Source organism: Pseudonaja textilis, chromosome 2, assembly GCF_049901715.1.
Source record: "Pseudonaja textilis isolate UNSWEBS1 chromosome 2, rPseTex1.2, whole genome shotgun sequence".
NCBI classification, from domain to species: Eukaryota; Metazoa; Chordata; class Lepidosauria; order Squamata; family Elapidae; genus Pseudonaja; species Pseudonaja textilis.
The window spans coordinates 226,537,730-226,561,047 of record NC_141991.1 but is presented as its reverse complement, the minus strand read 5'-3'; the positions used below and the strand labels follow the sequence as shown (position 1 = coordinate 226,561,047).

Genomic DNA, 23,318 nt, shown 5'->3' with positions numbered 1-23,318 from the left:
AAAGTAATTGATGCTTCAGAGCAGGACTTTCAAAGTGGAGATCCTTTGAAATCGGGTTTTGCTCTTGCTGGATTCTCTGTCTTTCCTAAGCTGATTTTAAAAAAAGATTATTTCACTTAATAAATTTAAAGGGGAAGTTGATTAAAACAAAGTATCCGTTCCTTAGCACGACCTTTATAAAAATGCATCTAGGCCCTGGATAGGCCTCACGACCAGTGTTGCACCTAACCTTTCTTTCAGAAGGTGTGATCACTTGCCTTGACAACAAGAAAAAGCTAGATGGAACATTTTCTTCTGCCAATGGACAGAACTTTCTTCTATCCATTAAAACCGCAGGAGATTAAGATTGTAAGCATGTTTGCTCAGTGGTAGCTACCACTTCTTTCTTTTTCAAGCACGAAGCTTGGACTGGAATTACCAAATATACTTGCAAGAAAGTCTCTTATTTATGCCATGTTGTTCTGAAACTTTTTGTTTTCTTTTAATTCATCTTTCATGCTTTCTTTTACTCAGAAATAACAACCAACAAAACAACCCCAACAGTTTGCATGCATAGTTGTATTAGTGCAGGGCTGTCCTTCAGTCTGTATTTTCAAAGAGTATCTGATTACACAGCAGCTATGCTTGGTGGGGTCATAATTACTGAATAAAAATATAGGAGGAATAAAAACTAATGTGAGTTTTTACAAGGGTGCCTTTTTTAAAAAAGAAAAAAAGAAAGAAAAATGGAAGGACACATTTTTAGTCACAAAAAAGGTAAATCAGCTTCTTCTTTCCTCATCAGTTCCTTTTTTTAAATATTTTTTTTATTTTTATCACAACAACAAAAACAAATAAAACCTTTTTTCTGTTCATCAGCGTGTCAGCTGCGTACACATTTCTTTGTGTACATAATACCATTATCATACATACTTATATATGTTTATAATCCTAATCAGTATTTTATATCATATATATCACTTATTGTATTAGCCTTAACATATTTATTGATTTTCAATAATATATTTCACATTCATTTTCTTACTCTGCCTAACTCATTCATTTATCATATATTTATAATATTTATCAGTAATAAATATTATACTGTACTTACATATTTCAATTCCTTACTCTTCTATATAGCCATTCATAAAACAAACTCCAAATTTTATAATAATCTTTTTCCTTTTGTTCTCTAATTGCCATTGTCAATCTACTCATTTCATCACATTCCATTATTTTCTTAATTATTTCCTGATCAGAATTTTCTCATTTTTCCTAATCAATTCCTATGTAGATGTATAGAGTGGAGGAAAACAAACCTGGAAGATGTAAGATTCAGGATTGGGCCCACTTTCCTTAAAGCAGTGTTTTGCAATCTTAGCAGCTTGATGAAGTAGAATAGGGGCTTCAAATCCACATATCTTAAAGCCGCCAAGATTGAGAAATATTTACTTAAAGCATTAATATATTACTCTTCAGTATAATATATTCCATGATGATTCACTATAAAGTATGATTAAATAGCTGTCCTCAATTCAAAATTTGCCAGAATTTCGAAACTAATCCAGATAGCCAAATAGAAGCTCTCTTGTTCCAATCTTTAAATGTATCTTCTTGTTTCCATCAAATCTTTAAAAAACTGATTTGCCTAAAAAGCTAGAGATTTGAAGAAAGAATCTCAAGTGGAGAAGACAAAAATAATGTAGAACAACATCAATGAAAAACCCATCGCTTTTGTTGAATGTTGATGCTTATAGCATCCTGAAAAGGAGAAAAGTTAAGCTAGTATGCAGTTTAATGGGGAGATTATACACTTGGTGGCACTTAAGTTCCTTTTTTTGTATCTTGAAAACATTGCTTATCTCTGTCTTGTGATTTGTTTTTTTCCTGTGCGCGCGCGCGCGCACACACACACACACACACACACACACACACACAGGGAATGAATGAGGCATGGTGAAATATAAACGAAAATATCTAAACAAGCCAAGCCAAGCTAATAAACTGCAGCCAAGTGGCTTTGCCTCGTGCACATTTTCATACATGTTATATCAGGAATCCTAATTTTTATTAATGTTTAATTTCTCTTCACAGTACCTGATACCTCTTGTTCATTTAACAAGAACTGACCCATTACCACCACAACAGAATCAAATATAGGCGGAAAATTCAATCCCATGCCAATGTAATTGAAGAACCTAGATCTGGAAACATGTTGGATTCCAATTATGAGGCAAATATTTTCCCAGCTAATCTTTGATCTTCTCTTTATAGGGTGCAGCCATTGGTTTCCACCACCATCTTTATTCAATGAGTCAAATACTTTGTCATTAGATCCATCCACAAAGAAGCTTTGGCTATTTGATGTTGTTCATGATGCTGAAGAAAGAAATGATTTGTCAGAACAATATCCTGACATTGTGAAAAAACTGCTGTTGCGACTCCGGCATTACTATAAGAACTCTGTCCCTGTGTTCTACCCAGAAGAGGATCCGCGCTGTGATCCATCTGCACAAGCTGCTTGGGGGCCTTGGTTGTAGGAACTTGCACAGCAGACATTATTATGTCATGCAGTAGAGTTGAAAAATGGCTTGCCATGCTCCATTTGTGTATATCAGATGTATGTGTTCTTGCATAATGATAACTGCAACCATTCCATAGACTCAGGGATACAAGTAAATAATTCTGGGATCCTTTTATTGTACCTTGACAGTTTCAATTTCAGACATTTGGATTTATTTCTTACTCAGTGACTCTGGGCAATTTTAATTTCACATTTGATTGGTCTTGAAGTTCTACCGAAATCATAAGTCTGTAATTTGGAAGTTAGTTTTTGTTCAAAGCAGAGGGTAAAGAGATGCTCCCTTTTCAAAATTGCTGGGCAGCAGCTGGGAAACATTATTTCATTTGGAAAGCTCTGAGTCATGAGTGGTGGTGAGATGGTAGGGGCTTCTAAATTCCTTCACATTTGAAGTTAGATCCTGGATTTCAATATTTGCCTGAAGCAGTCAGCATTACTGGGGGTGAGGGAGGATGCTGAAAGAATTGAGAAGAAAAAGTGAAGAAGCAGATTATTGCACTGTCTTGGCATTTCTTTGTTCACCTTTACCTTCCCAATTAGAAGAGCGTTCCAATTTTCTCATGAGTAGAACTTCTTATCCTAGAAATCCACAGAACCTCTTTAGGAACTGCTGCCAAACTGTAAGAAATTATTAAATACTATTTTAATTCCAATGATATATTTTTTTCTGATTCCATGTTTTAAACCTAGCCTTGTTAACTTTGTGGAATCTGACTTTCAGAGGCAAAGTGTGGCTCATAGATTGAAGAAAGGTCTACCTATAATTTATAAGGTATTTGCTTGTACAACCTTCATTTAAAGTCTGTCTCTAAATCCTACAGTTTGAACAGGGCAATCTTTACATATTTATTTAAACTTCAGACTTGGAACAAGACAGCAGGCTCTCATGGACCAATAACTGGTTAAAAAAACCCAGATGCAATTAGCAGTTATCACAACATAGGGAAATAACAATCTCTGCTGCTATAAGAGTTTTTTTCAAAAACCTTTACATAATTACCTAGAATTAGTAATGAAATGAAGACAAATTATTGATAACATCCAATAATTTTAGATGGTATAAAAATAATTACCAAGAAAATCTGTCCAAAATAAGTGGTTGATAATATGTTCAAAATATGAAGACAAAATGATATAGGAACTTTGCCTTTGCATATACATTGATATATTCTAAACTTGCAGTCATGGACTATTAAAGATTCCTAGAATTCTGCTAGCTAAAACAGATAATCCTCAACCTTCCATCACAATGGAACCAGAATTTCTGTTGTTAAGCAGGATTGTTTTAAGTGAGCTACATCTGATTTTATGACTTTTTTGGCATGGTTGTTAAATGAATCATGCTGTTATTAAATAAGTATTGGTTCTCCCATTGACTTAGTTTGCCAAAAGTCACCAGGCAAGGTCACAAATAGTGATCACATGATCTCACGATGCAAACATTGTAAAAACATGGCAGTTGCCAAGAACCTGAATTTTGATCATGTGACCAGGATGATGCTACTATGGTTGTAAGTGAGGACTTGTTGTAAATAACTTTTCAGTGCTGTTGTAGCTTCAAATAGGGGCTAAACAAATAGTTTTAAATCAAGGACTTAATCTGTATATTAAACTGACCCAAAGTGCAGAAGGTTTATAAAAGATAAATTGAGAGCTAGGGTTCATTAGGATGGGATTCAGAATCACCAATCATGGTATCCTTCTAAGGGTTGTGACTTAGAGAGACTATTTTACAGTGGTTCCACTTCTTCCTAAGTGTGTTGGTGTGCATATGAGAATAGTGGGATTCTCATATGCACACTAATTCTACAGGATTCCCCACTTGGGGAGGTCCTTTGTCAGTTTGGAGTGAGATAGTAGAATGTTTCCAATACTCAGTTGTACTGTGCTACCCCAGATTGCACTAGAGCAAGGGTCTTCAAACTTGGGAAGTTTAAGATTTGTGAACTTCAACTTCCAGAAATCCTGAGCTAACGGGACTGGAGGAGGAATTCTGGGAGTTGAAATCCATAAGTCTTCAAGCTGTCAAGTTTGAAGACCCCCTGGACTAGAGATAGTGTCACAATCTTGTCTTGATGTTTGGAGTCTGTGAAGGGCTGAATTGATCTAATGGAGCTCAAATTAAATTCTTGCAAGATAGAGGTACTATTTATACTATTTATGATGATTGATTTTGATTTCATGTTTAACTGTCAGTTGTGCTCTTCTTAAAGCAGCAGATAGGTCCCCCTGAATTCACAACTGGCAGAGGAGATGGAAGGCATGAGTAAGGAGGACTTTTTTCCAGTTTTGATTAGTGCAGCTGTTGCAGGCTTTTTTGGATCAGGGGATCTTGACAACAATGATCCATGTCCTTATCGCTATATTGCAACACTCTATCCGTGTATGTATTTTTGAAGAAGCTTCAGCTGGACCATAATGCTCCCACCAGCTAATTAACAGATAACAGATAATCAGAGTTGGAAGGGACCTTGTAGGTCATCTAGTCCAACCCTCCGCCCAAGCGTGAGACCCTACACCATTTCTGACAAATGGCAGTCCAATCTCTCCTTGAAATTCTCAAGTGATTGTGCTCCCACAACTTCCATTATTCCACTGTTCCATTGGTTGATTGTTCTCACTGTCAGAAAGTTTCTCCTTATTTCCAGGTTAAATCTCTCCTTGTTCAGTTTCCATCCATTAGAAATAGATTTCCCAATGTTTACATATATGCTGCAGTCACTGCATTAACTTCTGGATCCATTTCAAAGTGTTGATGTTTATCTTCCAAGTCATTTATGGCTTGGCACCCAAATGCCTATTAGTAAAGTTGCCTATACTTTTCCCAGCTAAATTTACATACGCATACACAACATACACATTCTTCAAGGGAGGGCAGATTGAAAGGATTCTCTGTCAGATAAGTGAAATTGTTACTGTTGTTATTTTAATTGCTTATTTTTAAGATAAACAAAACTGAGTCTTAGGAAGTATGTAGTGGATGCAATTACTTATACAATTATCAAATAAAATCCCAAGTTTCTGAATGAAATGGGATAAGGGAAAATTCAGAACAGACAAATGGAATGATTTTTCAAACAAACACTTATAGAAATTACAACCAGTTAGAAAAGTGTAAATCCCCAGCATGGTCCAGTTTTCAAAAGATTAGTTGAATTTATGGAAGTTAAAGCTTTGCAGGGAAACATACGATGACTGCAGGTAAGATTCTGAATATCAGTTACTGAGCAAATTAATTGGAAAAACTGTTGCTCTGTCTGACTTGAATCAGGCTATCAGATTTGAACTACAAAAATCTGGATAACAGTAGGTAGCGGGTTCCAGGGATACTGGAAATTCAGATCCAGCATCCAATAATTGAGGGCCAAGGCGCTTCCTGTCATTAGGCTGTGAAGGAAGCTATTTCAGGCAATTGATTTTGGATGTCAAAAAAAGGCAAGTTTTTAGTACTATAAAGTTGTTTTTACAATTGGTGAGATGCACCTATGAGATTTCATGGCATATGAGACAAAACAACTTAGCTTATCTTAAGTGCATACACTATACATCTGAAATTAGGGAAGCAAGAATGCCTTGTTAAAGGCTTCCTGTTTTTGTTAGGCTAGTCACGCTGGGAATAAAAAACAGATCTAAATTTGGCTTTGAGCTGTCTGATCAATTAGACCTCTTATTACAGTAAGCAATTTTACCTAGGGATGTGTAAACCTACTCCAAGAAATAAAATATTCTGGAGAATTCTGGAATGTTCCATTACTCCTATAGACCACCCCTATTTCTTGCCATTTTAGCATGTTTCAGAAGAGAAATTTAATCTTTGAGCGTTCTCTGGAATGTAATTATTAGTGCCCAGCAACATATTTTTTAAAATCATTTTCAAATAGTACTTGACAATGTAACTTTTTAAAATCACTTCTTCTGAGGCTTCAGATAAGACATCCAGTGCCATTCATAATCCCACCCCAAGAGAATAATTACCTCAGCATTAAAATTGCATATTGTCAAAAAGTAGTATTACTATTAACCAATACATTTCCTAGCTGAAGTTTTTGACTTACTGTGTAAACCCTGTAAGCTTTTCTGATTCAATGCCTTGCCAATAATGTAAACTAAATGGAAACATTAGCAATAAAATATCTTGAAAAGAACTTAAACCAATATTTCTAAATCTTACATTTTTACTGATATAATTTCTTTAGAAATATGAATATATTTTAGCAGGAAATTAAGGCAAAAGGCATATTGTAATCAGGCAATTATTTTTTTTACCACTTCTTTTGTGCCAAATCTTAGAAATCAAAATTATATCAAAGCTATCTACCATAATACATTCTCTGAAAGCAACAAGACAGAATATATTTATACATATAACATATCATTTTTGCATTATTTTCATGCTCCAGTGATTTGAAAGATCATTTAGCATTTAATACTGTTTTGATGAAACTCTTTCTTCAACTCCTATCTCTTAGATATTAAACCTTAGATTTTATTATGTTATAAAATTGTTTGTTAAATTACTTTATTTGGGTCATTTACAGTATCTAACGAGGTTGTAAAGTGTAACTGTCCCGTGATTTCATCACTTAGCCATGGCAATCCTGGCAGTCCCAATCGCCATTGTAACCCCAAGATGTGCAGGTCATTAAACAAGGACTGGCACGACTCCCAGATAAGTGGGGGGATATCGTGGGGTGGGGGAGCCCTGGAAATGTGTGTGAGGTGCTGCAGGCAACTTACAGGACTGACTTGTGACCTTTCCTGCTGGCTTCCCCATTGCCTTTGAAGTTTGGAATTGTAATATTGGCTAAGTATGACTGGACACACAAGGAATTTGCCTACGGTGTATAAGCTCTCAGTCTACATACAAACAACAAATGATAAATCATAAGATACCAATAGGAGAAGGTAGTAGGAAAGATGAGAAAGTTAATAACAATACAGCCCTACTACATGGGTAAATTTCTTTAGGTATAAGATAGTGATGTGGCAATTAGGTGTTTAACAATGATAGCATGGGGGAAAAAACTATATGCCTAGTTGTTTTGGCCTGCAATGCCTTATAGCAACATCATGAGGGGAGAAGTTGAAATGCTGCCAAGAAAGGCAACAAATGGCAACCACAACTACACGACTCCCTGGGACATAACCACAATGCTGCAATGGCTGGAACTTCAGGGACTGGTTGCGTGCCCATTTTTTTCAGTGCCATTGTAGCTTTGAACAGTCACATGAGAAAACTGTATTTCATCAGTAGAAAGTAGCATAAAAGAGTCAAGGTGAGTTATGCTTATATCTGTCTGTTCAGTTTAATTGGCAAACATAATCTTTAAACAAGATTAAACAATACCTGGTTTTTTTAAAGTAAACCTTTCTTGTCATCATGCTGAATGTCAGAGCTCATTGCTAAAATGGAATACAGGAAACAAAGTAACATGTACTAAAATCAAAAATATGCATTCAAGCCCCATCAGAGAAATTCAGCATGGCACAGAGCACTGTAATATAAGTCATAACTTTATTTTAAAAAAGCCTTCAGATATTTTAAGAATTAAAGGCCCTTTGTAAAAATCAACCCCGTATTTTTGTCATTGCTTGAGATGCCAACATGTGCCCACAGTGAACCCATGTGGCTTTGCAAGGTTTGCTCGTTGTGGTTTCTAAAGTGTATGTTCTTTCCATCTAAATCTAGTGTTTCTTCTTGACTGTACTTATTCTAACTATAGCTATGCAGACAAAACACACCATGTTTTATACCACAGATCCAAACAGAAGAAAGGATAAGTAGCAGAATGGAGTTTCTTTTTTTAAAAAAAATGCAGATGTGTAGTGTTTTGTTTTATTTCTTCTAGTAGACATTTTCTTTTCTTTAGTTCTTGCATGCATTACATTGATGCAGGAAATAATGCGGTATGATAAACACTTGATGTATCTGTTTATTTTAAAGATTTAGGTTTGAACACTCGGAACAGATGCACTTTTATTCAATACATTTTATTGTTACCTTTATATTTTTGCTTTAGGAATTGCCAAGATAATGATCATAAGGTGTGTGTGTGTGTGTGTGGGTGTGTGTGATGGCTTCTGGCAAGTCCCTGCTGTTTTCTTGGCAAGATAACAGAAATGGTTTGCTATGCCTGTTTTCTGGGGCTGGGAGAAACTGACTGGTCCAAGAATACCAAGCTGGCTTTGTGCCTAAAATGGGACTAGAACTCATGGTTTCTAGCCTGACACTTTAACCACTATACCAAACTGGCTTTCATAAGCATAGTATTCCTTCTTTAATTTTATTCTTATAGCAGCCACATCAGGGAACTCAGGCAAAAGTGGTCAGGATTTCATGACCCAATAGGAATTTGCACCTGATTCTCTCTTGCCCTAGTGCAACATTAGCCTAACGCTATATATGATTGTCCAAATATATCTGGCTTCAACTCCCAATGGTTATTGAATCAAACAAAAAGTTAAGAGTTGTAATATAATCCCTGGGAATCTATTCAGCATGAAGGATTTTTCTCTATTAGCCCATGAAAACATATTGGCCAGAGATAAATTACAGAATGTAATTCATGGTTAAATACAAACTTACTCAACTAGCAAGGGGAGAATCAGATTCAAAAGCAAAAGAGAAATGTGGTGTGGCTTCAGGATTTCCCTTTATTTGACATGTTGATTGCTTACCAGCTCATAAATGATATCCTTCTAGGCCAAAGGTCTTCAAACTTGGCAAGTTTAAGATTTGTGGGCTTCAACTCCCAGAATTCCTGAGCTCACATGACTGGAGGAGGAATTCTGGGAGTTGAAGTCCACAAGTCTTAAAGTTGCCAAGTTTGAAGACCCCTGTTCTAGACAAAAAAGTGTAATTAGTAAAATGGCCTAATTCACTCCATTCCATTACTGTTCCAACTAGGTTTCCAGTTAATCATTGAAACAGTTCAGTGCATAATCACTTGAAAATCAAGTCAACTTTACAGGTATAAATGTACTGCGTTTATGTACATCCACTACTGCATAAATGTAGATTTTAGTATTCAAATATTAAATATACTTTTCTACTCCACACATATTCAGGCACAACTAAAGAGGCACGCAATATCACGTAGACTAATGTAAACATTAGACCTCATCAATGTGCCAATTTTCTCAGTCAAGAAAACCATACACACACTTTATGATGCTACTGTCCCTGAAAGCTGTATGATTTTTCCTCCCCCTTTGATGACTTCAATTAATTGCAAAACTGTGTTACTGTAAATGCTGCATTGTTAAATGGAGCTTGGTGAAGATACATTCTTATGTGAAATGTGAACATTAGGCCAGGGAAAAATTATTGGCATTAACTAGGGGGTGGGTTAAATTTGGGTTGGTTGATAAAGTAACCTTCTGAAATGCATTAGTCAAATTGGCAAAAAGTGGATGGGGCGGGGAGGACTTAGAACCCTAAGCTTTACCTTTTCTTCACCACGGGCCCCCTTTAAATAGCTTTTGTGGTCCCTGACCATGGCCATGAACCCCCAAGACTTAACTCAAGATTTAAATCATAACATTTCTTCAAGTCTTCATGGACCAGGTGGGACAACCTCGTGGACCCCAGGGGTCTGCAGACCACAGATTGACAACCACTGCTCTGTGGGATTGTAAGATTTATTTTCTTTTCAAAACACCTCAAACTGCCATTTTTCTGATCCTCAAAAACTTCTAGCATATTCTACTTCTTCCATATGTACATGTGTGCATATTGTGCTTAACAGATAACAGATAATTAGAGTTGGAAGGGACCTTGTAGGTCATCTAGTCTAATCCCCCGCCCAAGCAGGAGACCCTACATCAGTGGTCCCCAACCTTTTTTGTGCCGCAGCCCGGTACTGGCATCACAAAATCATCCACGGCCCGGTACCGGCATCAGCACGCATGGCAAGGCGAGCTGAGCGACCAGCCAGCCAGCCGTCCTCCGCTTCTCCCCGCCACCTTCAACTCCTCCTTTGTACCTGTGTTGATGGGCTTCGCAATGGCTTCGGGACGATCGCTCGGCTCGCCTTGCCTTGGGTGCTGAAAGAATCCTCATGCCTTAGTTTTATTCGAAGCCGCCCCCCCTCGATGAAACTAAGGCACGACGATTCTTTCAGCACCCAAATGCCACTTTCTACCCGGAAAAGCTCACCGGAAGCACTTTTTCATCAAAACAAGATGGCGGCGCAGAGCAAACCGGCGGCCCAATAGGAAATGTTCCACGGACGGGACCGGTCCACAGCCCGGTGGTTGGGGACCCCTGCCCTACACCATTTCTGACAGATGGGAGTCCAATCTCTTATTGAAAGTGTCAAGTGATGGCACTCCCACAACTTCCAAGGGCAAGCTGTTCCATTGGTTGATTGTTCTCACTGTCAGAAAGTTTCTCCTTATTTCCAGGTTCAGTTTCCATCCATTATTCCTTGTCTGGCCTACAGGCGCTTTAGAAAATAGCTTGACCCTTTCCTCTCTGTGGCAGCCCCTCAAATATTGGAAGACTGCTATCATGTCTCTCCTGGTCCTTTTCTTTACTAGACTAGCCAAGCCCTGTAACCGTTCTTTGTATGTTTTAGTCTCCAGTCCCCTAATCATCCTGGTTGCTCTTCTCTGTACTTTTTCTAGAGTCTCAACATCTTTTTTATAATGTGGTGAACAAAACTGGATGCAGTAACTAGGTGTGCTCATACTAAGGCTTTATACAGTGGTATTACTTACTTTGTAAACACTTGGCTATTGTGTTGTACTGTGTGGCATAGAGCTGGTGAGAAGTAATTTGAGTTTGGAATGACACCATCATAGTATCTCATACCTGGAAAGATTTCCACTGTGAGTTCTGTTCTCCTTATCACTTAAATGTAAGATATGTGCTACCCTTGAGCTAATGTTCTGGTTGTGTCCCACCTATGTAGATATGATTACCATTTTCTCTTTAGCTTTTGCTTACACTCTTCAAAAAACCAAAGTCTTTGCAGTCTCAATTCTTATCAACTGTATATGTAGAAATCCCTTTCTGATTCTGATACAGAAGACTTGCTAAATTGGAATTACTCCTTTTAAGTGTATTAAGAATGTAATTGAAGACAGTTATGGCATACTATTGGCAGAAAAGCACATTCCATATTTTTAAGAAACAATATATTGGAAAGGAAACACATTAACATTTGCTTTTGGGTAAAAACGGTTTTAACAATTCTTTTGAATACTGTGTGGTAGAAATAAAGATTTACATAGTCCAAAATTACAATTTCCAGAATGGTCATATATGCTAAATTAAGAACCAACATGAAAGCTTTTACTGTCTCAAAGAGAAACTTGGGATTTTATGAAATGACCTCAGTTACATCATTGGCCATCTGTTGCATAAAAATCTGTTGTTTGAAGGCCAGGAGTTGTTCCCAATTTTAGTGTGGAAACAGCTCAAAGCAGTTGTGTTGAAGTATCAATCTTTGGCATTTTACATGGCTCACAAAGTCAGAAAAAGATTCAGTTCTTCCTGTTGAAGCTTTCACATATTCAATTAAATCAGCTTGGCAAATTTAACAGATAACAGATAATCAGAGTTGGAAGGGACTTTATAGGTCATACAGTCCAACCTCCTGCCCAAGTGGGAGACATCATTTCTGACAAATGGCAGTCCAATCTCTTCTTGAAAGTCTCAAGTGATGACGCTCTCACAATTTCTGAGGGAAAGTTGTTCCATTGGTGGATTGTTTCCCCAGCTTCCACCCATATACACCATATTGATAAGCTCATGGTAAATTTAATCATAATTACCTGGTACGAATATATCTTTAGATCACAATACTATTTACTTCTATTTAAGTGGGGTGCAAATATCTCTATCATTTTGACATTGTTCCCAGTTTCTCCTTGCTCAGGATACTAGTGGCATCTACCTGAGAATCTATCAAGATGGTTATATCTTACTTTCTAACTGCCTGTCTCAATCCAGGTACACCTATAATTTTGCCTTGATTAGATAAGTGGTCTAGTACAGAGGTCACCAACCATTAGGACCTTAGGGACCACCAAACTCATAATTTTAAATCCTGCGGACCACTAATATGAATTTTGAGTGATGGTGGCTTGTTGACGGTGGTGGGAGGGAGAGAGAGGGAGATCCGATCTAACCTCGGAGGGCTGGCGGTAATCTGCTCTCTCTCTCTCTCTCTCTCTCTCTCACACACACACACACACACACAAACACACACACAGATACACATACACTGTCCCTCACACACCCCCACACCCTCCAGGCAGCCACATTCCTAACCTGCTTTTCAGCTCCATTCTCAGGGGGAGAGAGAGAGAGAGATAGTATCCTGCGATCCCAAATAAAGAACAACCACTTGGTAAGAAAACAGGCTGGGGGATTTTCCTGCAGACTTTTGGGGGGATTTTCCCAGGGTCTCTGCAGAAAAAGCAGAAGCAGCAGACCTGGGAAAATCCCCAAAAAAGTCTGCAGGAAAATTCCCCATCCCATTTTCCTACCAATTTATCATTCTTTATTTGGGATTGCAGGATACTGTCTCCAGCTCAGTTCTCAGGGTGAGAGAGAGAGAGAGAGAGAGACTTTTGGCTTCATGCAAGGAAAGCAGCAGAAGGAGCAGAAGTCTTTCTTTCTCTCCCCCAAACTCCGCCAGAATGACGCAGCCTCTTGGAGCAGGATGCCTTGCAGGGTCCCAAAGACTCATTTCTGGTGAAGTTTGGGGGAAAGACTTTTGTTGCTTTCCTTGTGTGCAGCCAAAAGCAGAAGAAGCAGAAAAAAGCAGCCCGGTGGCCAGACAAGGTGCATGGGGTAAGTGGGGCAAGTCCCCTCTCCGCCCTTTTCCCCCTCCTCTCATTACCTCATGTTGTTTGTAATGCAAGTGATGCAAGCCTTGTGTTCCTGCGGGCCATGTAGGTGGCGCAGCCTTGTGTTCCCACACAGCCTGGATTAATTGCTTTGGGGGTGACATTTCTCTGCGGACCAAAATTTTCTTGTGGATCACCAGTGGTCCCCAGCCCACTGGTTGGTGACCACTGGTCTAGTAATTCATCCATCTATCCAGTAATTTATTGCTTGATATCAAGTTTAAAAGGAGGCCTTTCTTTAATTTAGTATAATAGTGTTTGATATTTCTATCTTCTGAGATTTTTTTTTTTACTTCTCAGCCAAAAGATCTCCCAAACAAGAGTTAATCATGATTGACCCTGTTTTAACATCAAGTCAACCAGGTTTTGCTAGCTGTTTATGTATATGGAATGCTGCCAAGAATATTAATACAAACTGTTTGTACAACAAACCGTAACATAGATAATAGCAGGGCATGGGCATAATGAAATGTCTTATCTCCATCACTATAGTTTGCAGAAATATGCTGTTTTTAATATTGTGACTTTATGTTTTATTTATTGCCATTATTATTGCCAATCCTGGTTTTTATGTTTATCCTTTCTGTCTTGCTCTTTGTGGTGCCTCTCACCAACTAAGCCTCACTGCTATAACTCCCCATTCTCCATTCACAGCTAAGATTTCCTCGACTCTCCCTTGATCTGTTTCTTCTCTGATAGCTTTATGGTTATTAACTAGAATTCCAGTTTGCAGTTTTTATAGTATAAGCAGTCTTTCCAGAGTTGACAATTACCTGAGATTATAATAATTTATCCCATTCAAAATAAGGTACTTGTGCATTTAATTACAGTTGGTTAGTACACATATTAGTAGATGTCCCAAACAATGGAGATCTCTGTCAACAGTATCCACCAATGAGACAAACTGCAACATTTAATTGGAAAACAGTACTAAGCAACTACAAAAAAATTCCTTCAAAAGTTTTTGATCTCACCTTTTGACCTCTATCGTAATGCCTATTTTGAAATTTAGTCTGCAGTACATCATTCCCATACAAACCACATTACTTCTTCTTTTTTGCATTTTTCAAATGACAGGTTATTGTAATACTGATGCGCATGGAGTTAACCATGTTGCTCAATATGCTCATAGGTCAATATGTTTTCAAACTATTATTGTTATCGGACAATATGACATCCAATGTGATATCAAACGAAACTGATGATGAAACATTTCAGTTTAAGATTGGCTATCAAGAGAATAAAAACTTGAGATTTGTACAATTCTGTAATTGCATGCTATATTGACAACATCTCCACAACAAAAACCATGTTGAAGTCTAAACAATATTATGACTTACTCGGGCAGAACAATATCTGAGCAAAATGTAGTATCACTACAAGAGCACAATCCAAACTTCAATTCTAATGTATTATCCAAATATTATTAGTTATTATAATAGCTGTTATTCTTTCTCATGAATGACTCATTTCCTAGGAATAAGTCCAAATTGCCTTCTAACTTATTGGCTGTGTTACTAAATGTGTAAAAGGAAATGGTCTAGTATTATCTCTAGGAATTGTTTATTTTAGGAGTTATTCTTCTTTAGCCATCTTAAACACTATAGGGGATTTGCATTTTCTTTTAATAGTTGTAGAAAACCTATATCAGACATGCATGCACAAAAGAGCCATCCAATTTTGTTCTGGAATAGCACTTCAATAAAAGCATTACATACTCCTAGTTGACATTTCACTCAACCTGCAAGCGTGCAAAGAAGCTAGAGCCAAATAGCAAAAGTGAGGAAATAAGTTGCTTAGTTCCTCTTGCTTTGGCCTCTTCTCTCCACAGATGCGGTCCCCAATCTTTGTGGTTTGGTGGCCAAGTTGAGGAGGGGGGCCCCATGCGACCAGCAGACAGCACACATGTGCAAGTGCAGTTAGACTTGCGTGAACAGTAGGCTGGCGTGCATTCACATAACCAACGACTGCAAATTGAGCTCGTGTGAATGCTCATGTGCAGCAGCCCGCTGCTCACACACATATGCTGGCCCACGGCCCAGTTGCAAATACGCTGTGGCCTAGTAGTAGGCCACAGCCTGAGGGTTGGGGACCCCTGCTTTAAGATGTTTGGGATTTCCAGGGAGATAATGCATCTTGTTTGCTTTCTTATTTCAAGATTTTATTTGGGTTTAAGACACTTCACCCTTGGAATAAAATAACCATACAGCAAGGATATGGTTAAAAAAAGTCAAAGTGGCAGCTTTTAATAGTACAAACGCTGCCTGTTTTGTATGGATATTGCACCATTCTTAACACCTGCATATGGCCTCTTTATTTTTTTTCTTTTAGATTTGACTTCAATGCCAAACATTATGATAGAACCCTTTGGGGAAAAAAACCCAGTCTTTATGTTTGCAAAAATCAACATTTGCATAATTTTTGATAGGCATTTCCTGACTAATTATTTTCCATACAGGTCTCCTATAACGCCTAATTTTACTATTATTGATTTTCTTGTCTGAATGTGTGGTTTATAGGGTTACACAATTTTGAATCAGCTGTTTAAATTGATTTCATTTTGGAGATTATCCAAGTTTCCTCATAGTATATCATGTTAATAAATTTAGAAATGGAAAATGTTCTCAGTAAATCCACTTCCAAAGTAATATTTTACAAGTGATATGCAAGACTTTTGAAAGCATGCATAAGCATTATACAGATGCTCTGCCTCCTCCAAGAATTCTGAACTAGTTTCCAAACATTGTTTTTTCCATTCCAGTCCTTTCAATCAGCCAAATAATTTCGGATAAGTGTGAAATACGACATGTTGTCTCATTGTTTGGATATTGGAAGATTTTTACTGTTTGATACAGTGACAGTTATAGATTTATTTATGTATTAATTTCTCCAAATGCACATGCTAACACAATGGTATATTCTAAGTCTTTAGAGTTCTAAATTGTAAATCCTGCTTATATTTTTGTTCTGATTTATGTCTTGGTCACTTTCTTAATCTTGGAGACTAGAAAAGTATGACTTCAACTCCCAGAATTCCCAGCCAACCATGATCCATTCAACCATTCAACAAATTAATCAAATAGTGTTTGAAACTGCAAAAAATATTGTAGTTCTTGCCATATTAAATCATTCCTGGAACCACTGTTTTAGTGTTATCCAAAAGCTAATTTTGCTTACCATCCTGACCTTTGGATAAGTAATTCAGCCTAATTTCTTCTTTGTAAATGCTTTGTACAGTATTGGTTTATATTAGGTGAAGGCTATCAATAAATAATTTGTGTTGTCAGTAAATTTATACATTAGATGTAGGAACTGTACCTTTGCATCATCAAAAAAAGACATCAAATTAAATCAAGAAACCTATTTTGAAATCCTTAGCAAGTATATCTGAAGCTAATTAACACGTTATCAGGATTTATACTTCAGTAAACAGAAATAGAATTGGCTCATATGCTATTTTAATACTTTATTTGAGTGGGATTTAATGCATGCAGAGAAAAATCTGAAACACTTTCCCCTATCATTAGGTAGAGGGAAGCAATTAGGCAGTGAATATAAATAAACAATACACAATGTTGCAGGGGAGTTGTTGAACATGGAAACTATTCTGCATTCTCATTCCTTGCATAGTATAAGATACTACCCTAGCATCTTGGTTGATGTAAAATTTATTTTTATTTATTAAATTTATACACCAACTATCTTATTAGCCAAAGTGACTCTGGTAATTCAATTATCAATCCAGCCTCTTTAGTATGAAATGGGAAAAGATAATTTTTGAAAATTATTTTGGCAGGTACTATCTAAAAAGCAGTCCCATATTTTGGGTGGGCTGAGAAAATCAGAGAGGATGCCTCCACTGTCTCCCTCCACCACTCAATCTTCTACTGGGACCAAACCCCATTAATGTGTAAACCAGTATTTCTCAACCTTGGCAACTTGAGGTTATGTGGACTTCAGCTCCTGGAATTGTAGCAGGAGAATTCTGGGGAGTTGAAATCCACACAACTTAGTTGTTAAGGCTGAGAAACATTGATCTACAAGACAAAGTAACTGGCAGATAGACTTGTTGTTTGGTCACTCATTAGCCTTTTCGGGCTTAATGGGCAAATAAGGAAAGGAAGCTTTACTCAGATTTCTAGAATTGTTGTGAGGAAACAGAAGAGAACACTATGAATGACGAATTGAGTTATAAGAAATAAATGTGGAGCAGAAATCAAATCAAATATAGTTTATTAATTATACTGGGGAAATATTAACATCCATATTACTCCTTCAGTTGTAGCAACATTTCGGCAGAATCTCATCTGCCATCATCAGGGTTCCCTTGAGAGTTCCACAAGTAATTGCTTGATGGCAAAATGCTCATATCTGAAACATTTATAGTCCATGTATTGCAAACTAAAGTTATCTTTCAATGCAACAACTCCTCATGGCTGGACTGTATTTAGATAAGTTCTTTAAGACCTCTGTGTTTTCCCAGGATCCCAGAGTGGGTTGCAACCTTGGGGGTTATTGTGATTGATTAGATATCTCTGGTTATTTTTTGTGTATTTTCATTGTGTGGACTGTTTTAGATTTTTCATATTATATGCTGTCCAGAATTATAATGGAGCAGAGTTACTGATAAATTTAAATAAATATGTAAATTCATACATAAATTCAGTGTAATGTTTTCTCCTACGATGCTTTCCTGATTGTATTCTTTCTGTTAAGACAAATGATATTAGGATAGCTCACAAGAGGAGAGAGATGGAATCTCAAAGCTTTCTTATCTGTCCTGCAGAGTTACAAGTTTGCCTCACAGTCTAAAGCCAATATTCATAACAGCATGTGTGGATATATAAATTGATAGATTGTAAGTGGAAAATCACACAGAAAAAGCTTAGTTCTGGCTATAAACCTAAGTGCAGTTCCCTGAAAACTGTCCCTGAGGAAAGATGCACCGATTGGTTTATACTACTTGATATAATATTAGAGATACAAAGATATAACAATATTCTGTATTTGACCCACCATTTGTATCAACTAGATAAGACTTGTTTCAGATTTCATTTCTGGCTAGATCTAAATTTGACAGTTCCAAATAAAATCCTATTGTTGAAAATGTTGACTTGCGGCTGCAATATCATATCTACTTCTCATATGGCTTGAGGTGAATCTTAACCAATCTGTTTTGAGCAATAACCCTTTCCAATGGATACTTTATTTAGGCAGCATCAAGATATTGATGGTGGAGATAGAAATGTTTATTTGAAACCTGACTGTATTACAGATAATCCTCGACTTGCAAACATTTGTCTAGTTACATCAGCACTAAAAAAAGGGGACTTATGACCAGTTTTCACACCTACAATCGCTGCAACATCCCCATGATCAAAATTCAGGCACTTGGCAACAGGCATGTATCTGTCACACTTGCACTGTTCTGGGGTCATGCAATCAATCACCCTTTGTAACCTTCCCAGATGGCTTCTGACAAGCAAAGTCAATGGTTACTTAATGACTACCTGATTCACTTAACAACTGCAGTGATACACTTAACAACCGGGGGGGGGGGGGCAGGGAGCCATAAAATGGGGAAAAAACTAACTTAACAACTGCCATGCCTAGCAACAGAAATGTTGGGCTCGGTTATGGTCTTAAGTCAAAGATGGCCTGTACTGATATACAAACAAAAACATGTATGCCTTTGTTTCAGGTCGCTAAGAGTTACTAGGGTGATTAAGATAGCCTATACATTGACTAATTTTACAATGAGTTATATGAATGGTCAATAGAGTTATAGGGAAATGGAGGTGAGTGGGTTGAGAAGTTAACATTTAATAGCAGCATCAACATGAAACATTGAAGAGATCACTGTTGTAAAAAAATGAAATATTTTGATTTAGAATTAGTAGTTTTAGTACAAACTTACTAAAGTAGCTATATAATTTGATTATAGTCATATGTAGCAGTTTATTGGATTAAATTGTTGCCTATTTAACATATATACATGCATAGCATATGTAAGTGTGTCTGTGTGTGTGTGTGTGTGTATACATCAGAATTTCATTTTTTAATGCATGCCAGTGTGTTCACAGAAAAAAGTGACAAGAAAGGTTATCTTATCATTTCATTTGATTCTTACTCTATGTAGGAATACAGTACTTATGGCTGGTTCTTGCAGTTAAGGCCATTGCAGCATGTTCAAGGTAATGTGGTCAAAATTTGAGTGCAAATTTGTTGCCTTCCCAGCCAACTTCTGACTGTTCTGACCAAGCCTTCCTGAGACAGTAACAATCACATGCTGTTCCCAAACACCTTTTGTTTTATTTCAACGGCTGTGAATTATATGCATTCACAGCCCGTAATGAGTCCCAAACAGTTTATGAATAGTCCAAGACAAGTCTGCCAGTCTTTTGGGATAAGGCTGATAAGCACCCACCTTTATCTCCTTTGAAATGCTGCCAACAACTAAATTGCCAATTAGCTGTATAAGGCCAAACGGAGCACAAAGTCAGCACGGAGCTTCAGATTTTAAACCGATCAGAATGAACAAAGTTGCTTCCTGCAAAGGCTCATATCCCTCTGCTCCTCTTATGGGAGGGGCCAATCATCTCCAAGCCTTACTCCCGAGTCGCCCCTTTTGTCTTAACTGTTCTTGCCTTCTTGCAACTCTGCACAAGTACGCACTGGGAACAGGCTCCCCCTGTTCCTCTGCCTTGCTGATGTCAGATTCTAGAGGCTCTGGAGTCAGCACATAACTCTCAGATGGCCCTGGCTCCATCTCTGTGTTGGACACAGATCCCTTGTCCAAGCCCTCTGCAGACTCCAGGACTGGCCCATGTTCCTCCCCACTGTCCGACTCCGCTGCCAGCTCTGCAGGCCGCCGGTGGACCACAACACTGACAAGCAAAAGTTAATGGAGGAAGCTGGATTCACTTAACCACCACAGATTCACTTTAAAACTTAATAACCATGGCAAAAACAATAGGTAACATGGGGCGCAGCTCACTAAACCATATTTTGGTTGCAATTGTGGTCACAAGTTGAAGACTATCCATACATATTTTTGCATCACTTTTTCCCCTCCAGGCTTCCTACAAAGCAGAAGAGAGTCAATCAGATTTCCAATCTTATTACTTTGGAGCAGAACAGAGGGTGTTATTGGGGCAATTCCATCAACATTAGTTTTAAAACAATTAGTCCCATTTAATAATTTAAACAAGACAACCAAAAGACAAACAGAGGTAGATGCAAGCATTTCGTACTGACTCATCAGTACCTACATTACAATAATTACAGCTTTATGTCAATCTACGCTTCCCGTGGGCATAAGGCTTGCCAATGGTTGCTTTCCTGCATACGTTATTGGCTTAATTAGTGCTCTTGCTAGATGTTATATTTGAGGCTGACTTCAACTGTGTTATTGTAATGTAGGTACTGATGAGGCAGTACAAAATGCTTAAACCTACCTCTGTTCATCTTGTATTGTTTAAACTTTTTTCTTCACTGCAGCCTCCCGAAAGTAAAGCTTTTGATTGCTTATTTGTCAGCCTCCCCATAATTCTCTAGTTTCCCTCAGTACCTGCTGGTTGCTCCATCATATCAAGAGGCTCTTTCCCCATCTCTGGGACTCATTTTGAATGTGTTAGCCATGTTTCCTTATTTCAACTTAATTTGGGAGATGCTGAAATGGTAGGCGGGACAGACCTCTCCACCCTCCCCATTTGTCCTGTGGTTGTATATTACAGAAAAATATGCCAAAGGGGGAGAAGAGCAAACCCAAACGGAGAAAAATTAATTCCTTCGTCTATACTGATTAGTGCACAAACAAATCAGGACCATATGATTTGGCAGTGACATGGAATAGTTGCTCAGAGCCAAGATAGGACTTGATAATGGGACAACTCTTTTAGTACTATTGTTTTGACTGATCAAAGATAACACTATCTAGAGTGCATTGTTGGTATAAGAATCCAGGTCTGTTGAAATTAGGGTTAGGCAAGTGTTGCCATGGCCAGATCCACAGAGCAGGGATGTTGGAAGTTCAAGATGAATGACGCTCCTGGCTGCTGAAGTTTGAGAAGAATCAAATGAAGTCCAGACAAGGAGGAAATAAATCTCAACCATCCAACAAGAGAACAGTAACAGAACACCATCAAGCATAAGATCACGCTCTTGCACATTATGATTTGTAAATTTGTGCCGAGTTGTGCAGACCACAACACTGTGGCCTATTTAGCAAGCCATGACTTGTCTGGACTTAACTTGATTACTTCAGCAGCCAGGAGTGTGGAAATAAATCTCAACTACTCAACAAAAAGAACAGTAACAGAACAGCATCAAGCATGATCACGTTCTCACACATGATGATTTGTAAATTCGTGCCGAGTTGTGCAGACCACAACACTGTGGCCTCTTTAACGAGCCATGACGTAGTCCTGCCTGAGAAATCAAGATTTTTTACGGCAGTGCCATAAATGTCGGATTAAGAATTTTGCAAAAAAAAAAAAAAAAACAACCCACTGTGTCCGAATCGTGGATCTCTCGGGCCTAACTGAATCCCCCTGTATCTCAAGGGCTCCGTGCTATTGCAGCCATTAGCCAGTTCCCTGAGATTCTCCCAATACGATCCTTAGCAGCCTTCGTGGCAGGGAGGCACCTAGGCAAGTCCATTAACGTGCGCGCGCGTCCCACTCTCCCGCCCAGAAAGCGGCTAAGTAACCGCGGGATTGTCGGGAACTTCGTTATTGCAGCAGGAATTTCCCTTCGTGTCTCCCCCCGCCTTGAATTTCCCACCAGGCGGCCCTGGAGGTGACTCGCTCCTGGCTCTCTCCCTCTTGCGTGTTCTTAATCGTCGGCGGGATCCGGGTCCCGGGAGTTCCGCCACCGCTGCGGCACTTCTTGCCTCCAGCCCTCCTTCCTCTCCCGCGCTCTGCTCCAGGCATGAACCCTTCATTGTGTCTGCCGCGTTCACTCCTCCCCGCCTGGCGGGGCCTCCCTCAACCAACAGGCAGCGGCTGACCACGTTTTGTGTCCCTTGAGAGACTCTGCTTGGACTGCGCCGCGGGGACAGCCTGGTTTTCGGTCAGCCCACCGCTTTCGCCGGTCCAAGAACGGGAGCCTGGCGGCTGCTCCTACCACAACTCCTTCCCAAGGTTCACCCCCTCCCCACCTCGCTCCTAGGTAGGAAAGGAGAGCTTACTCTTAAGGGGTTCAGGCTGCACTCTTTCGCTGTCCCCTGGCAACCCTCAAATGGCTGCTATTCGGTGAGAAAGCTTCTTTCCCACCTTTCCTCAACCTGCTGCCCTCTGGGCTGGGAATATAATCCCCAGGCCCTCCAGCATTATTCTGAAAAATGGGATCCCAATGTACCTCGAGGAGCTCGGAGTTGCCCTCTCCACCTCCTTCATTCTTAAATTTAACCACGGTTTAAAGAAGTAAAGTACATTTCTAGATCCTCCCGACAGTTATAAACCAATCCCACACAGGCCCGCACTAAAGTTTGGTCGGCCAGCTGTATGGTATATTCACACGTACATCGCCTCCATTCGTGGAAAAGAACCCCTTCGCCCCCGGAATTGGGCGCAGCCGGGAAGAGCTCTTGCGGGGCTCTTTCCCCTCTGCGGACGCCTTAACGGCCCTTTTGTTAACCTCAAGAAAGTTAACCATTCCCGCTCGCTGCCTTCCAGGCCAACTGGGGCCGCCGCCCCTCCTCGCTAAGGCTTTCCTCTGTGTCTGGGCGCGCCCCAGTTCCCCTCAGGGCAGCCCTCTCTCCCCAGCGGGAAAACACCGGAGCGCCCGGCTGCTTCGGCACTTGCCCGAACGGCCAGCGCTGCCCAGCAGAGCCCTCCTTTTACTCGGATCCACCTCCGGCCTCTTCCGCGTCCTGCCCACCCCCTCCCTCGCC

At 39.1% G+C, this 23,318-nt stretch overlaps 1 protein-coding gene across 1 annotated transcript in view; it reads left to right on the top strand.

Moving 5' to 3' along the window:
* The window catches only part of ARSB (arylsulfatase B), a 68,072-nt gene extending 64,856 nt beyond the window's left edge, over positions 1-3,216 (top strand). Inside the window, exon 8 of the mRNA XM_026717730.2 lies at positions 2,257-3,216. Within this exon, the coding sequence (XP_026573515.1) occupies positions 2,257-2,522 (266 nt within the window). The 3' untranslated portion in view covers positions 2,523-3,216. The remainder of the gene's footprint in view (positions 1-2,256) is intronic.
* Positions 3,217-23,318: the final 20,102 nt, after the last annotated feature.